This window comes from Aspergillus novofumigatus (genome assembly GCF_002847465.1).
Source record: "Aspergillus novofumigatus IBT 16806 chromosome Unknown P174scaffold_7, whole genome shotgun sequence".
NCBI lineage: Eukaryota > Fungi > Ascomycota > Eurotiomycetes > Eurotiales > Aspergillaceae > Aspergillus > Aspergillus novofumigatus.
In genome coordinates, this window is record NW_020194280.1 from 2127090 (window position 1) to 2144809 (window position 17720).

The window sequence follows — 17720 nt, forward strand, 5'->3', positions numbered from 1 at the left end:
ATTGTCGTACATTCAATAGCTAACCAGGGGTCCGGTATGCCCTAGTTAAGTTCCTGACTAGGTGCCCAGGATAGGTCATGGATACGGCGCCGAGGACTTACCAAGCGGCGAAACGAAAGGAGGACCCCGAAGCTAATCCGATGCCACCCAGGGTTGAGAAACCCTACTATTTTGGCTGTAATCATGCCGTGTTCGTAGACCATGCCGAAATAATAGCGCATACCTGGGCGACATTCATCTCAGTTCTTTTTTAGAAGACAATGAAGAATGTGTACTGGTGTATGCTTTTAGGGACCAATATAGGCGCCTCGCATTCCGCAATGTATCTACCTGTGTTCTGGTGTCAAACCGAGCGGTGAGTGGGTGACATGACTTCACTTAGGATGATCCCAGTGGTACGCCAGCGGCGGCATTCCATACTTTCAAAACGCGAGCTTTACTAATAGACGGATATGATATAAATACCCATGGACAGGAAGACACTGAATAACTAAGGATAGAGTATTAGGGAAGACAAAAGAAAGATACTAAGATCGAGTGTGTAAGTATGAGGAGTAAGTTACTACACTCCTAGTGTATGCCATCACCGTTGCTCCTACCATACAATAACTCAAAAAGTTTTCAGCTAGCTTATCCATGGTATGTATGGCAAACTTGCTCCTAATAGGTGCTAACGAGGGACGACTCTGCTTTGAACTAGGCTTGAGAGTTTGTCCTAAGGTTCTACATTATGATCGGTAATGAGACTGCCTGTAATGACTGGGATAAACTCTATTACCCATGTCTCTTTATGCTCTTAAAAGAGTGCTTCCGATTATTACAGTGGATTCACTGTACTAAGGGCCTTTGAGTGGTTATTATTACTCTCGGACTACTGATAACGCATTTTCCATATTAGGGGGTATTATATTTAGTTTTATTTAACCGCACTAGTTTTTTTGCATAAGTTCCTGAGTATCCTCTCTCACACCTACACCTACATTAGAAAATAAGTAGAGGGACACCATGTTCTGAAGGTATAAGTCCTTCTTTTGGGAAGATAAGCGACAAAGAGGTAAGCCGGAGACGAGAGACATAACGGTTGATTGTCTGCAAGGGGACATACTGGTGGTCATTCCTACCAACCCTTGGAAAATATCGAGGAAAGGGGCAAATACCTTCCTTCCTCCAAGCAAACACGCACATCGGATTTATTTCTTATAACGTCAGCCAGGGAGAGGTTGAGGCAGAATACAGGTTTAGAAAACTTAAGAAAATGGTAACCCACGTTGGCAATTCGTGACTTGTTAAGCTTTTGCTCCACGGCACTTGAACAACTCCCTCGACTCTTTCCCGAACCTGAATCTTCGTGCCTGGCAGGGTCACGATGGACAATTACACAGGGGACGCACTTTTCCCACTTGGCTTTCTGGCCATTGGTGTCTTGGCAGCGGCTCTGCTCTTGTTCAGACGAGATGATGAGCTCCCTCTTCGTAATGATAAAGCCCCGACGGAACTCTTCTACACAAACGCCAAAAAGCGATTTTCAAATGCTGCAGCTGACATGCTCGAGTCCGGCTTTGGCAAGGTAACGTCTTGAGTTGGCGTGGCGCTGTTCCGCTGAAAGGCTAATCGGTGTGTTTCCTGCTCTCTTTGTTTAGGCCAGAAAGACGTTTCTCTTGATGACTGACTACGGTCCTCGATACATCGTGCCGCCGGAATACGCCCAGGATCTCCAGAATCACCGTAGCATCACCGGGAATGGTATCATCGATGAGAACTTTCATTCAGATATCCCCGGCCTTGAAATATTTAAAATGGATTCGTACAATGGCAGACTGTTGAGGAGCGTTATCCGAAAGAAGTTGAAGGGCATTCCACTTGGTATGTAGCGCACTGTGAGCAATTGCATTATACAGACACCAATCGTACGAACGGTGGTAATGTATTACTACAGGAGGCCTAACGGATACGATGTCCAATGAAACTGCGTTGGCACTGGCGGACCTATTTACCGATCACCCTGGTAGGATTCATCGGCTCTGTACTTCTGCTTTGGGGCTAATAATAGATGTAGATTGGCACGAGATAGGTGTAACGGACACGATCCTCGAGCTCATTGCCCGTGTCACTACTCGGGTATTCTGGGGAGAGCAGCTATCACTCAACAAGGCTTGGCTGCGTATTATCCCGGAGTATACAAGAACGGCAATTATGGCTGCTGAGCAGCTGCATTTCTGGCCTAAGTCGTTGCGCCCGCTAGTTCACTGGTCGCTGCCAATTTTCCGAAAGCTGCGTTCAGTCTTGGCAGAAACACGCAGTCTGCTGGGAGTCGTCCTTGAAAAAAGGAAGGAAACCCCCGGGATGCGTACGGAGGGCAATCCTGATTTCCTCACTTTAGTCGAATGGCTTGACGAACTCAGTGCAGGGAAGGAGTATGACCCAGCCCTTATTCACCTGGCTTTTTTTTCTGTCAGTCTTCACACCGCCACAGACATGTTGTCCCAAGTGGTCTATGATATCTGTGGGCGGGAACAGCTGGTGCACCAGCTCCGGGATGAGATAACCTCAATTATATCCCAGGATGGGGGCTTGGTAAAAGGGTCGCTGGAGAAGTTGAAGCTACTGGATAGTGTGATGAAGGAGAGCCAAAGACTAAAACCAGCTGCCATAGGTAAGACGTCCGATTCCATTTCGATTTCTTTTTCACTAACCATCTTTGCACAGTGGGCATGCAGCGGAAGGCCAAGGAGGATTTTCATCTTCCGGATGGTACGCGAATAGCAAAAGGCCGACAGCTCATGGTTCCTGTCCACCGTATGTGGGACGACTCGATCTATCCTAATGCACAGGAATTTGTGCCTGATCGGTTCTTGAAGTTGCGGCAGATTCCGGGACAGGAGGACTTGCACCAATGTGTTTCGACGAATCCTGCTCACATGGGCTTTGGCTACGGGGCTTATGCTTGTCCTGGTCGATTCTTTGCCGTCCACGAGATCAAGATTGTTTTGTGTCATTTGCTACTGAAGTACGACATGAAGCTGGTCAACGGAAGGCCAACCCCGCAAAAGCATGGGGTTATGTTCGCTGCAAACATGCTTGGTAGGATTTCAATTCGCAGACGCCAGGAAATTTCTATTTAGGGCAGATCAATTAGTTCCCTCGGTGGATGAGATATACACGTTTACGGACACATCTAAACATCGCTAGTGGGCTGGTAATGGGGTAGACAAGAAACCAAGGTTATAACGCATAACAATGACAACACGTAAGGCCAACGGCCGTTTCGTGCTAAGGGTATTCGTATGGTAAACCTCTGACGTGAAAAGCGCAAGGAATGAAGGTCTGAAACTTCTAATCTAACCTAGGGTTTATATATGACAGTAGGAAGGAGAGAAGGCCTCGGATTTTATATTACTTCTATTTCCTTCTGGGAAAGTCCGCCCTTTCCAAAGATAGAATCTGGAAAAATCCTCTAAGTTCAGGCCATAGACTCACCTTAAATAACAGATTTTAGTAGTCTTCTGCCCTGCTTACCCAACTAAATGAAGAAATGAGGTTTCTAGCAGCGCTGTATCTATAATCCCACCCAACAATGGTATGATGGTGGTGTTACAACCTATTCTAAATCAGCTATAGCATGTCTGGGTTCTTTATCCTTGGCATGGTTCATTCCCATGCCCATAAATTACACTATAGCATGGAAAATAGCATGGAAAATTACAGCCACACAGCTCTGTAAGTGCCTACTAAAAGTAAATGAATAGGAGGTGTATGTGCCAGGATTGATAGGGTGTGCCCACTGAGATTTAGAGTTCAGCAGCAGACCTCCTACTTATGAATTCACCCATCAATAAATCATTCAAGAAGTCAGCCCACAATATTAATAGGGCCATAAATATAGCCTTATCCTGTGTCTCCTTTGCATGAAAGTTTAACAAGGTAAATTTTTACTTGCTATTAGACCTAAGGTGCCGCATTAGCGCCCCAACATTCTGCTAATATATCTGATATTGGGGACCTCTTTGAGGAAGCTTCCTCACCACTTACTTAAAACTCTAAAGTCAGCCCTTCCCCAGAGCCGTCTCCCCCGACTCCCATTAAACAAGGATTGCCAGAAGCTTTTAAGAGGGTTAAGTTTCCCCCAGCATCAAAGAGGCTCTACTTCCCCCTTATTTTAGGAGGTGGGGGACTTAATTACCTCCCACTTGCAAGCATAAGAATAACTACTATATCCTTTTTTAAGACCCTCCCTCACAATACACTCCGCGTCCCTATAGGTCAGGTTGTTTGGACAGATTATAGAAATCCAGTAAATATGCAAGAGTTATACCTAGCACTAAACTTAGTAATTATCACCTATGACAGCTGGGGAGTTCCATTGCTTAAGATCTGCTAGTCTTTTAATATCTTTGCTAAAGATGAGAGCACTATAGTGATAATTTACACAGAAGTACACACCATTCTCATGAAATCCCCCTGCAAATTCTAACCATGACCAGGTTTTGAAAGGCCTGAAGTACATACATGATGAGATTAGAATCACACATAGCCAATATTTCCTGCGGAACTATTCTCCTGACTGAAAATGGCATTATTAAGATTAGTAAGAACACACACTCATGGGCAATAACAATGGGGAATGTCTTTATTGGATCATTTATCTAGTGAGCTTATTACCTCGGTCTGCACGTCATCTGTGGTTCCGTGTCTAACAATCCTAACTTATAGGACGGGCATCGTCGGGCTCACAATCAGTAAGGTCTTAAGCCTTCTCTACAGATGCGCCTGAGGTCAAAGGTCGAGGATGGGCTGAGGCTTAAGGTCTGAATACCTCCAGGGTCGGAGGGACTGGGCCGAAGTGCTAGTGGGATACGCCCAGATGCTGATGACGCGGGCAGTAAGACAGGGTGTGTAGACATTGTGATGGATGGCCAGGAATACTTGACTCACCGCTCCCGACCTACATGATCCGAAGATCGCGGCCCGTACGACCAGCACAGGCGGAGGACCGCCTACTGGAGCAGCCTCGTTTAGCTGACGAATCAGCACGACGATGAATGCGAACTGAGTACTAGTATGAGTCTCGGATTCGCCCCGTATTGCCTGGCAGATAATGTAGCCCTAAAGAGCGACGTCATTGGCTCTAGGCGAGTACGAACTCTTACTCTATTGGGACTATATCCTGTCCCCCATATTCTATAGACAGAGCATATAAAGCGCATCAGGATTGCACAAGCCCTTGCCTCCTGTAAAAAGCCAGAATAGATGCAATATTAAGACATATTGAACATGTGCTCGATTCTGGCATTATTCTCCCTATGCATTATCTCTTCCATCATTAGCACAACAGCTGCTCAGCAGTTTCCCCTCGTGGACCTTGGGTATGCGACTCATGCCCCAACATACACCAACACCACTGCATCTGGCACCCGAGTTCGCCTATACAATAACATCCGTTTTGCACAACCACCAACTGGTGCCCTACGGTTCCGAAAACCAAGCACTCCCCCACCGAGTCAAAAGGGTATCCAAGATGGCAGGGACCGACTGTTTTCAACTGATTGTGTAAATGCTGCACCCGGAATGGTTCCATTCCCGGGACTCAATGGCTCCGCATGGGGACAAGAGGATTGTCTGTTTCTAAACGTGTGGGTGCCTGAGGGTGTCCGTCCCGGGGATAATGTCCCGGTTATTCATTGGTTGCATGGCAGTGCGTATGCATTTGGAAGTAAGGATCTTCTTATAAATGCAATGGGATTGATGGATCTCATTCAGAAGCCGGAGGATCGCTTTATCTTCGTGGCTAGTAATTACAGGTTAGGGAGCCTTTTCAGATGAAGAGATGATTATCAACGTTGACTGATACCTGTCTAGACTGGGTCTATATGGATGGGCATCATCTCCATACGAAGATATGGATGCCAATGTTGGTCTCCATGATGGTGTTGCTGCGTTGCAATGGACCAAGGACTACATATCTCATTTTGGCGGTGATACAAATAATATTACTGCAATCGGCGAGAGTGCAGGAGGTGCAATGATTGCACTAATGCTCGTGGCGAACGGGGGAATGGGACCCTTCCATTCCAGAAGGTGAGAGATCAGCAAACTCTTCCCTCTTCACTCAGACTGACTATCGCAGGCATTCATATCATCGCCCGCTATTCTGCCTAGAAGAAACGTGTCAGCGCGCCGCGAGGAGGTCTATAATCACATCCTACAAGCTGCAAATTGTTCGTCCCTCGAATGTCTTCGCAGTGCCCCATCGTCCCTCCTATTTGATGTTAATAAACGGCTCCTCATCGACACTTTCGGTGACGGCGGCGGTGGCACTTTTGGCCCAGGGGTTGGTTTTGGCCCACTCCCAGATGGGAAATACATCCCTGATGCTATAACCGTCCTGTTCAACCAGGGCCGTTATAACGAAGGCATTAAAGCTGTAGTATCTGGTAATATGGCAGCAGAAGGATTTGCCACAACGCCAGACATTGGCACGCCTGAAGAACTTCACTCACTGATCCGCAAAGTTCTGCCAGAAGCCAGCAATACTACTATCCAGCGCATTAGGGATATGTATCCATACCCCGATTCGCAGGCACAGAAAATCGCCCAGGACTGGACAACAGATAGTGTGTGGGCTTGTAATTCTCAGGCGATTGCGAATGCATACGCGAATAAGACTCTGCGATATGTCTTTTCTGTGCCTCCATCATCGCATGGATTGGATATAAACTGTATGTTGTTTCTCTATACCCTTTTCTGCTGATGATTCGCTCTGTGTATTGACCAACTGCAGATATGTTTTTCAAAGACAATACTTCATCCCCAGTCTCGAGCGTCTCACTTGCAAGACTGTTTCAATCGGAAATACTTAAGTTCTCAAAGGAGGATATTACAATGAGAAACACTACGACCTGGCCTTTGTATTCCACCAGATCGAGGTCTGCCAACATCACACTCACAGGATTAGAGACAAGTGTTGATCCTTGGGCGACAAAGCCTAACTGCAAGATTATTATGAAGGCTATTATGGATGAGAGGAATGGAGCTTGAGAATTACTTTCATATGGGGTCAGATCTTTGACCCCCTTGGTATGCACATAACTCTATAGCTATTTCAGGGCTATTCTCTGCTCGTCAAGGTTTTGGAAATCCTTTTCATTGCTGAGTTGACTAGGTAGTTAGATTTATTATTGTAGGACTCCCAGTCAATAATACCAGTGCCAGTGTAGCCAGTCACTAATATCAGGATCCTACCGAGCAGAAAACTACAGTCACCAAGGCAACTCGCTGCTGCGGTGGGAAATGATAGCCATTCTGCCGGGTAACGTCCGTTTCCCAATTCCCCCACCGTACCTGTCTTTTCCACACTGTTTTTTACTTGCCCGACGTTTGTGCGGCCTTGCCACTCGTCGTAGGTTACTACAACCTGTTATCGCTGCCGCCACGCTGCTCCATGGAGGACAGCAGCATCTTCCACGGAGTCAGGGATGCTTTATAAACATTATCAGCTTATTCTCCTTCCTATTTAGGAATTTTATACACAAATGGGCTACTTGGCAGCCCATCCCAAAGATGAGAGCTTCCTGTCAGTTTGTCCTATTATTCCAGTGCAGGAAGGAGACATGTCGGGTGTCTTTGCTGGGATGATTCGGTACTCAGAAAACTTTCACGCTACATATGGTGTTCCTGGTCCAGGGGATAAACTCTGGCTGGATTACCCGCAGGTTACTGGAACATTAAACCTCATGAGAGTAACGTCACCTAATGGGGTTGCTAACGTGTCTCTCCGGTCGGAGCTTCTCGAAGAGGAAGGAAAACATGAGTCGCGAATGACATGGAGGGTGTCAGTGCGGGCTGTGAGAGCGATTATCACATTCGAAGAACTCATTCGCGCTGCTCCTCAGAAGGAACAGTATCTTTCGCACCAGTCACCGGCTCTATAAGAGCGCTACTGTACTTTTGTCGAGTCTTTATTGCAACTATGAAGACACTATGTCTTCCAGATCTGTAATCTTTCTGTGCAGTTGTCTGCCGATCGTTCCCTTGGGAGATAAGCGTAGACCTCCCACGATCATCTGGGCTCTCGATCAGGTGCGGGGAATAATGTCCAGATCAGGGGCTCCTTCGTCCTTAGGAGCTCAAAAGTTTGGAAGAGTAGCCCCAATGCCAGCGCTGATGCAGGCTGCCTGTGCCACAGTGCATTTATTGGGGTGGATGCCACTAGGTATGTCGCCCGCTCCGGATTGGAGACGCGCGGTTTTCGTCGAGCGAGTCCCGTTTTTGCCAGCTTCTTCCTTTTCTTTGGATAGGAGTTTGCTCTATGTCGGATGCTGACCCTTACATAGCACGCTAAAACGGTGCTGACTAAGGGTCCGTATATTTCACCATGTTCTTTGGTACTATACTTTTCCGCACAATATCCGCATCGCTCTTTGGCGTCGCACGAAGGCCCATGTGGCCGTATTCATTGCACTGGTAGCACTTCATGAATATGCACGGCCGGACGTATAGGTTGCGGTCGTGATCAATGGCGTTCAACTTGCTATGCATGATAGAAATGAATTCCATGATGAGGGAAGTGGTTACCTCCTTCCTTCCTTGGTCAGCCTCCCCACATGAGACATCTCTGCTCCGTATGGAGTACCGCGTTCTCAGATCCGATCTTCTCGACAGCTCTTTTGTTGGTTATCGGTATCCATTGATAATTTATTAGTATGTACTCCATGTACGGTTTCTCTGTACGTGGGCTAGATCACTCACGCGGTCGTCCCAAGGACATTGACCCATTCCTCTTCGATGCTCTTCGATGCTCTTCGATGCTCTTCGATGCTCTTCGATGCTCTTCGATGCTCTTCGATGCTCTTCGATGCTCTTCGATGCTCTTCGCTGTGTCCTCATACGCTGTGGTTGCAGGATGAAGTACTCAACCATCAAATAGTTTGATCCAGAATTGAGATCGATTAAGCTTCTATTTAGCAAGAAATTTCAGAAATTCGCTCCCAGCTGAGGGTAGGTGTTCTGCTCTGAGATATTTGATATGGCCGAGGTGCATCGTCTTTCCAGGGCATGCATTCATGCTACTCATGGCTGAGGTGCTATCCATTAGCTTCTTCTAAAGACATTTGGATCCTTTTATGTAGGGATCTGGCTCCTCTCAGACTCAGTCACTACTTCTGTAAGAATACATAAGAACATTCCGCCCTGAAGTGACAAGTAGACTAGATCTTACTATTAAGTCTGTTTGCCAGGCCCCGCCTTAGAGTGTGAATCATAATAATCTTAGGATATCCTGCATTGACAATAACTGCCTAAAATAAGTGGCAGAAATACTCCCATATCTATGTACTATTTGAGAGTCCCCGAAATCTAGTGACTTAGTGTAACCCGGTTTCCCTAGCCATAGATGGTCTCTATAGAAGGGGAATAGGCTTATTATTATTAGGATTTAAGTTTTTCAAATTTCTCAATTAAAGAGTGCTGACGGAAGGAAGCGCTTGAAATCTACTCTCAATTCTCGTCTCCAATCTGAATAAATCGTGACCAGGTGGCAGCAAGATAACTGACACGGTCTTAGAGAATGGTTTGTTTGGATCGGTCATTTGCCACCTAGCCGTTCTTTGAACGAGCAAAAACTACAAGTTGAAAACAAGGCTTTCCGTCGCACATGTCGGTTTCCAACGCAGGAATTATGGACACCTCGGGAAAGTGTCTGCAGAGTTGGAGCAGATTTTGACTTGAATTCGAACGGACTTGGATGTGCTCAAGCAGCGTATGTAAATGATCTCCAGCCGTATCGAGACTAAACAATTTGAATATCAACAGGCTCTGACGCTGGTACCACAATGAAAGGTCGCCCATTGTTATCACTGGGATGTAGAATCCTAGGCCCTATCCAACAGGGCACTGTTACTTTCGTAGACAGGTGGTCTTCCCGCGTTCCCCAGTCCCACCAATCAATCTTTGTCTCTGTCAACTGGGCTCTTAATGAATCGCCCACCTGCGCATCTTCAGGCAACTCATGGTCCACAAATGAGGACAAGGTCTGTCCAGGGTGAAGAGTTGCAAAATCCTCATGGTCGCCGGGTGAGATCTCCATATCAGGATCATCCCATATCCCCCTCCACAGCCGTCCACTGTGTACTCCACCCAACGACCACACCACTGATAAATGGGGGATACTTCAGAAGTCGACTATGAAAGGTGATCGGCCTGGTCTCGCCAGAAGGACCAGGATGGTAGGTAATATGAATTCTCACTCTCACCACCCATTTGTGTAAGGGAACGGTTGATGCACATTCAATCTTTGCGATTAAAATCGGGGCGGCTTCTTCTCTAAAATCCACATCAGCGTGTAGTTAACTCAGGAAGCGCAGCTGTCCTTACGCTCGAGATACTACCTCCACTGGCCATGGATTGGGAATATGCAATGGCTGCTCTCCTTCTTCTACAGTGAAGGTTAGTAAAGGACCGCCCGGCAGGATGAGGCTGGTGTCTTGGGTTGGTATGTAGCTGTCAAAATGGTTCTTGGCTACTCCCCACTCCCATGTGGCGTATCTTTCACCCGGCCAGAATAATGTATATCTCTCTCCAGCTGTTAGGCAAGAGAGAAAGCGGTCTGGTAATACATCCATCCATCGCTGGGCGCGCCTTAAAGTATGTTCAATAAAACATGATTCTTCTGTGACCCATGGCAAAAGGGGAGGCCATGTGCTTTGGGGAAGCTTAATCTGCCTCAAGCCTTCACAGGCATGATGAAGAAGAATGAAGCCAGAGGCCACAAATCCTTGGATATGAGGAGCCCAATCAAAAAGGCATGGGCTGTCTCTATTATCGACACGGCGTAAGATGACTTCAAATAGATATGGGGTTCTCCGCCACAGCTTCTCAAGGCCTTGCAGCTCAAGGGAAATTGCCGGCGTACCTAGGCTACAGGAGGTTAACCCGCGGCTACTCTGGTTAGGCTTGGGGCTGAGAGCTCACAGGCAGTCTTTCTGTGTCCATCGCAAATACGGAGTCAAGGCCTCGTCCATTTTCTGTTCTTTCATCCACTTTTGGAAGGTAGTAGTAGTTTGGCTGTAGGATGGATTAGGAACCCTAGGCACCCCTTCTGGGAGATGAGACTAATATAGAGCGGAACTGTTGAACTGCTGTCTTGGAGCCGTATTATTCGAAAGAAGGTCAGTGGACCACTTGGTGGAGACCTTTTTTGATCGCTTAGAAGAAGTAAATGGTCGGAGAAAATTTATGAGAAGAAGCAACAGTCAAGGTCTTAAATCCGTGGATCTGTACGAGCAGAATTTTCCCCCTGATTCTTAATTAAGTTTAGGGTGAATCTTGGGTCCGGGCGGCGCGTTCTCTAAGCACAAGACTTCCCCACAACAAGCTTAGCCTGGACTATTAACCCTGTGCACAACTGCCACTAGAACATATGATGTTATCTCGAGAGTCAAAATCAATTATTGAGTAATGAATATTGGATGAATCTCCATCCTCCCTTCGCAATTGTGTGACATTGATACCATAGGCGAGTTACGCCGTAATGCACAACCCAGAGCCTTAACTCCTCTGGAAGATTAACAACTCTGACTTTGTGGAAGAGAATCTAAGACGTAATACTACGATGTTGCAGAACTGTACTAACACATTTGTGTGAATCCGAACCACGTATGGAAAATGACCTCGACAGTTTTGACTGGCTTCACACGCCATTCGGGCTGATGCAGGCCCCTGCAATCTTTCAGACCTTTATCGAATTTGTCGGGCAACTCCTAAGCTGGAATGCACCAACCTAGACAACATTCTATTGCATGCCAAGGAATTGAACGAACCGAGACGAGGCAGGAACACACTCGAAGATTTACGTAAATCCAGTTTGCGATAAACGAGAAAAGACCTTCAGAGATACAGACAGTTGAATATTGCATGCTCCATCATGGGACACGCCGTTTCGCCAAGACGACGCTATTTGGAGGTTGCCTACCCACGAAACGACAACTCGTAGACTTCCCTTGGAAGCATGAACACCTCTTGTACTCACATTTGATGCTACGCACAGTTCGTGAGTCGGCAGCCCACACTTGCACTTTCGTAGGGTCATTACTAGGTAGATATAATTATGTTATTGAGAAACTGGGTTCTTTAAGAGGGTGTATTAGGATAGTTAATTCTATCGTGGGAATGCATTCCCTCAATTACGTACTCTTAATTGTATATAACAACTCAGAATCATTTTATCTTTGATGTGGCGTGACCGTGAGTTGAGGTGCTAACGGATGTGTCCTTATCTTAGTAGGCTGTGGTGTTATGGGTTATGCAGCATGGTAAGGATGGGATAAGTCCTAGAACAATAAGTTACTCTAGACGGACCTACCAGACCCACAACGTGATCTACTATATAAGATAGTAGACACAGTAGGCACTGACTCACACTTTGAGCCCTAGGCTGAGGTAACATAATATGTCGACTCTCCTGTTATCATCCCTGCCTTTGGGCGTCTGTTATGTTGGAAAGGCACTATTACATGGCTTGCGTTCTACTTCGGTGTTTTCTATAAGCTACCGGCGTAACTATCATAACTATCACGCAAACTAGATGTAAACAATGCTAACGGACCAAGGGATCTTTCAATTTTCAGTTTCTTAGGTGATATTATGCACGTGGTACACTAGTTTCTGAGAATCCCCCCTGCATTGCCTGGATCTGGAAAGGTAGTAATTACTGAAAGTTTTGACCAGGGGATGCCCCAGTTTAGCGAGTCCGCCGACTCAGTAGTGTCTAGCCCGAACATGGAAAGTACAAGTGTAGTGAGACATTGCAACGACATGCACTGGAATGGACCACAACAGATTTAGTACTTATTAAAAGCAACTTCGATCATTCCTTGTACCAGTATCAACATTTGTCCTACTGCTCCTGCTAATCGATAAGGCATATGTGCTATATTCTCTAATCGAGGCAGATAGCCCTGTCCAAGTCATGTGGGCAGATGCTTTGCCACCTGTGTTTGAAATATGAAGTACATGAGCTGAGGCCAAAAATGGCTGCAGGGGAAGAGACTAATATAAACGCATTTGAGGTTGTTATACAGCCGTATAGGCGGGTCTTCGAACCATAGCCCCGAAAACTATAGCAGGCTATCCAAGGACCCTAGACAGGTGCTAGCACTAATAGTTCTTTAGGTGATTTCCGGCATATATTCACTCTACGTTGGCACCGCACGTTTCGGTTATACGACTGTTTATGGACAAAGTTCCGCAATAATTTGGTCCGGCGCTCGAAGCTGGGGGCAATGGAAGTTTACATAAAGAGGCAGCATCTACAGCTGTCTCGCTCTTGATGGATGTAAACAAATCGCCAAATTCCGCTAACCATATCTCATCACGATGAATTGGCTAGCATGGCTTGCCATGGTGGCGGCCTTTCAAATCATTCAACAAGCACATGCAAAGGCCGTGTTTGCTCATTTTATGGTTTGCTCTTCCACTTCCCTAGATTTATACACCAGGTAATTGGGCACTGATGGTTGTGGTAATAGGTGACAAACTCAGAAAACTATACTCTCACCGACTGGCAATCAGACATGACCCTGGCTAAAGATGCCCACATCGATGCGTTTGCCCTCAACATGGCCTTCCTGGACAAGACCAATAATCCATCCCTGGAGATGGCATTCGAAGCCGCCAACGCTGTTGGTTTCAAACTCTTCTTCTCCTTCGATTATGCCGGTAATGGACCCTGGGATGCGACGGTCGTGATCAAGATGATCCAGCAATATGGTCCCAACAATGCATATTTTCAGCATAACTCAAAGCCGTTTGTATCCACATTTGAGGGACCGGGCAATGCAGAAGATTGGGTCATTATTAAGGAGAAGACAGGCTGTTTCTTCATGCCTGACTGGTCCTCAGTGGGTGCAAAACCAGCCATGGCCCTAGCTAATGGCGTGGCGGATGGTCTATTCAGTTGGGCTGCATGGCCATGGGGCAATCAAACCATGGACACATATACTGATGCTTCCTACCTACAGTATCTAAATGGAAAGCCATACATGTTTGCTGTGTCACCATGGTTCTATACAAACCTTGAAGGGTATAATAAGAACTGGCTATGGAAGGGCGACACACTCTGGTTTGATCGATGGCAAGAACTCTTAGCTCTTGACCCAATGCCAGATTTTGTGCAAATCATTTCATGGAATGACTATGGTGAATCCCACTATATTGGTCCGCTACGTGAGAAATCAATGGCTGCATTTGATATTGGAAAGGCGCTCTACAATTATGTGGAGGGTTATCCCCACGATGGTTGGCGTGATGTTCTGCCATTTCTGATTAAGCTTTATAAGGATGGTACAGCCAGTATAGATGCAGACACTGTGGTCTTCTGGTACCGTCCACATCCAGTATCATCTTGCCAAGATGCAGGCACAACGGTGAACACAGCCTCCCAGCTACAGCTTGAATTTACACCAGCAAGCGCATTAGAGGACCGCATATATGTCATGGCAGTCTTATCTGATGGGAATCACGCAGTATCAGTTTATGCCGGGGGTGATCAAGGTTTTATTAAATGGGATTCAAAGCCAGAACAAAAGATTGGACCTGGGATCTTCTTTGGCAGTGTACCTTTTAACCCGGGTAAGGTCCAGATCAGCCTCTGGAGAACTGATCCAATTGTTGGCCAGGCTGAGGGTCTTGAAATAACGACTGAGTGCACTAGGGGATATAATAACTACAATGCTTGGGTAGGCAGTTTCACTGTAACACCCTTCCCTTCAGCATCAGGAACTACAGGGGTTGCGCTCAAAGATCAACAGTGTATCCGAGGTAAAGGAGCATATGATTTCAATGATCTATGCAACTTCACTTGCTCTTATGGCTACTGCCCTGTTGGAGCATGTACCTGTGAGCAGATGGGAGTTCCACGCTTGAAGCCCAATGCAACAGGGGTCATTGGATACCCTGCAGAAGGTAGGGATGCAAACTACCTGGGTTTATGCAGCTTTGCCTGCAATTATGGCCACTGCCCATCAAAGACGTGCGACACCAAGGAGCATCCCATGCCGGTACCCACAGTGTCAGACTTCCTACCTCCAGCCTGTGTTGCGGGTACTGGACCGGGAAACACCGCCGGACTATGCTCATACAGCTGTAGCTATGGCTTCTGCCCCCTCCATTTGTGCACCTGCACCCAGACAGGGCCTCTTGTGCAACCGCCGGAGCAGACTCAGGTCGGTGGCATGGCGGCTCTCGGTGTCGATTCGTCCATTGACAAACTCTGTGACTTCACCTGCAGTCGTGGATACTGCCCACCACAGGCGTGTCGGTCCAAGGACGACGTGTCTGCCTCTGCAATTCACACCCGCTGGATTGAGGGTGAAGGATTGACATGCACTGATGATGAGAAGAAAGCAATCGTCCGTGAACTCGTGTATGCAATGAAAATGGCGCAGGAGACCGCAAACAATATTCAACTAGGAGATTACCACACGACCTTCTTCGGGCAAAGGCTGGTGTCCAACTCCAAATTCATCTCCGATACGGTTGAGACCTACAAGCGAGTGGAGCAGATCCTCGGTGGCCACGCCGACGAGTTTCCAATGAAGCTGACCTGCAATCCCAACACCCCACTGTGTAAGAACCCGAAGACCGTGACCGTTGCACACATGAACGACGCTCGACAGATCCTAAACTTTTGCCCCAAATTTTTCCATGACGCGAGATTATTCCCTACCAAAGACCTGCTCGATAAGTGCGACATGGATCTTCGAGATGCCGCGAGAGCCAGGTCCGCTGCTCTTGTCCACGAGGCCACCCACACGAAATACGCGATGCTTGGAAAACCATAGTGAGTCAATACGTTCCGTCTTCCTGTTCTCATGGACTGACAGCTAACTGCGTCTAAGTACCCGTGACGTCGCATATGGCTTCAATGCTTGTTGGCTCCTCCCGCGTGGGTTGTTCGACCGTTCGTGTGCCCCATGGGCCAAGAAACAGAAAGGCCAACCGCCACCACGGATCGAGTGTCCCAACAAAGATGAGAACGGGGAAACAGTCGAAGGTGTCTGCCCAGGGGACCTAGCGGGAAAAAATGCCGAGTCTTATCAATTTGTGGCAGCCGGCGTCTACTTCAGCAGGAAATGCGGGCACAATATTCCCCTGCCGCCTCTGCCACCGACCCCCTCAAAGCGCGCCACGACATGCCCGAACTTTGCTGACTACATCTTTTGGGATGCCATCGGGGACGATCTGGTTCCCGTCACCGGCTACGTCCATCTGGGGGACTCCTTCGCCGCGGGGTTGGGGACCGGCACAACTTCCGGGAGCCCATGCCGCGTTGGATCGAACAGTTACGGCAAGTTGGTGTACGATTCTCTTGATGGAGAGGACGTACCTTTTCAAAACGTGGCTTGTTCAGGGGACACCATCCCTGGCCTCAATAACAAACTCGCGGGCTGGCAGGAGTCGTCGGCATATAATCTGGGGACCGTGACTATTGGCGGCAACGACGTTGGCTTCTCTAACATTGTCAAACACTGTATCTTGAGATACTTGAACTCGCCATTGGGCTGGGACGCCTTTTGGTGCAGTTATTACAAGCGTGCTGCCCGAAATCTCATGGCCGACACCAGTAAAAAGGGCCTGCAATACCTGCTGGGATCCATTTACTCTCAGATCCATCAAAAAGCGACGTCAAATCCCGTAAGTGCTCTCGGATATAACTCGCACGGCCTCACCCCACCAACCTCTCCTTTTTCGGTTTCGCTTTGTGCAGCTGACGCCTTCTAGGACTTTCACCTCTACGTTGCTGGGTACCCGAGGTTCTTCAACCCTACGACGACAGAGTGTGACAGTGTCACCTTCAAGTACTGGTCTTGGCAATTCGGTCCAAGCCCAACCACCACTTATTTGACCACCGACTTGAGGAAGGAGATGAACGATCTGGTCGACGGCGTCAACCAAGCCATTCAGGCTGCAGTGACTGATACTAACGAGTTGATGATTAGCAATGCTACCCACTTCGTTGACGTGAATCCCTACTTTGAGGGACATCGATGGTGCGAAGCGGGAGTGAAAGAGCCTGATTCCTCGAACCGGAACACGTACTTCTTCCTAAGCGGCTGGCCGGACGTGACTGAGTCCGGGATGTTCCAGCAGTCCTCAGCTGATGACAGCAATGACCTGAGTGTCTTGGAAGCAACTCGGAAGTTGCCACTCCCAGACGGCAACACATGCAACACCACTCTCGGTGAAAATCCGGACCCGGTCAACGTTTACTGGTGTAGTCTTGCACAAGCAGTGGCGCAGGAGCCTGGTGGGGACTTGGCAAAGCATGTTTCCATGGCGAATGGAGCGTTAGCTGATGGTGACTTTACAAGCCAGGATGTCAGTCGCTTCTTACCTACACGACAGATCAAGGCGTTCCATCCCCGGAGTGCGGGGATGGCCCTGTATCGGGATGCTATTTTGGCCGCAAGATTCGAGGTTGACAAAGACTGGTGGTAATATCTTGCGAAGAGCCATGCAAAAAAAAGTGTTTTATTTTCTCTTATATTTGTGTAGAAATGTATTCTGCAAGAATTCAGACCCTGGAGCCCTATAGCAGGCAAAACAAACCTGATAACCGGACTATGAGAGAGCTATTGGAAATCCTACGAGCTGCACATCAGAGTGAAGCGAGCAAGGCTGCACGGAGTTGCAAAAGCAGTTATTACCGCATTGTTGCTCAATGGAGC

The 17720-nt window shown here is 47.5% G+C and overlaps 6 protein-coding genes across 6 annotated transcripts; 4 read left to right on the forward strand and 2 right to left on the reverse strand.

The window, feature by feature from the left end:
• Nucleotides 1-1366: 1366 nt before the first annotated feature.
• P174DRAFT_463396 (cytochrome P450) lies at nt 1367-3122 on the forward strand (the record flags this gene model as incomplete). Its single annotated transcript, XM_024830260.1, has 4 exons — nt 1367-1567; nt 1641-1863; nt 2051-2653; nt 2707-3122. 4 exons carry the CDS (start codon nt 1367-1369, stop codon nt 3120-3122), a joined length of 1443 nt encoding a protein of 480 aa, XP_024679876.1.
• Nucleotides 3123-5271: 2149 nt separating this feature from the next.
• On the forward strand, nt 5272-7035 carry P174DRAFT_434327 (carboxyl ester lipase; the record flags this gene model as incomplete). The annotated part of the gene is made up of 4 exons (XM_024825863.1): nt 5272-5798; nt 5857-6075; nt 6157-6716; nt 6779-7035. The coding sequence occupies 4 exons, from the start codon at nt 5272-5274 to the stop codon at nt 7033-7035; spliced, it is 1563 nt and encodes a 520-aa protein (XP_024679877.1).
• Nucleotides 7036-7523: 488 nt separating this feature from the next.
• Nucleotides 7524-7928, forward strand: P174DRAFT_506780 (uncharacterized protein; the record flags this gene model as incomplete). Its single annotated transcript, XM_024831328.1, has 1 exon — nt 7524-7928. Exon 1 carries the CDS (start codon nt 7530-7532, stop codon nt 7926-7928), a length of 399 nt encoding a protein of 132 aa, XP_024679878.1. The 5' UTR covers nt 7524-7529.
• Nucleotides 7929-8285: 357 nt separating this feature from the next.
• Nucleotides 8286-8676, reverse strand: P174DRAFT_444969 (uncharacterized protein). The gene has a single exon (XM_024828221.1). The coding sequence runs from the start codon at nt 8551-8553 to the stop codon at nt 8350-8352; it is 204 nt and encodes a 67-aa protein (XP_024679879.1). The 5' UTR covers nt 8554-8676; the 3' UTR covers nt 8286-8349.
• Nucleotides 8677-10364: 1688 nt separating this feature from the next.
• P174DRAFT_463398 (uncharacterized protein) lies at nt 10365-11015 on the reverse strand (the record flags this gene model as incomplete). Its single annotated transcript, XM_024830261.1, has 2 exons — nt 10365-10911; nt 10966-11015. 2 exons carry the CDS (start codon nt 11013-11015, stop codon nt 10365-10367), a joined length of 597 nt encoding a protein of 198 aa, XP_024679880.1.
• A 2047-nt stretch (nt 11016-13062) lies between these two features.
• On the forward strand, nt 13063-17490 carry P174DRAFT_395267 (putative alpha-1,3-glucanase; the record flags this gene model as incomplete). The annotated part of the gene is made up of 6 exons (XM_024823675.1): nt 13063-13455; nt 13521-14516; nt 14568-14736; nt 14794-15832; nt 15891-16686; nt 16774-17490. Exons 1-6 carry the CDS (start codon nt 13369-13371, stop codon nt 17488-17490), a joined length of 3804 nt encoding a protein of 1267 aa, XP_024679881.1. The 5' UTR covers nt 13063-13368.
• Between the last annotated feature and the right edge of the window lie 230 nt (nt 17491-17720).

Excerpts from the sequence above, each read along its gene's own strand:
- P174DRAFT_444969 (XM_024828221.1), bottom strand. The coding sequence starts at position 8,553 with ATGGAATTCATTTCTATCATGCATAGCAAGTTGAACGCCATTGATCAC.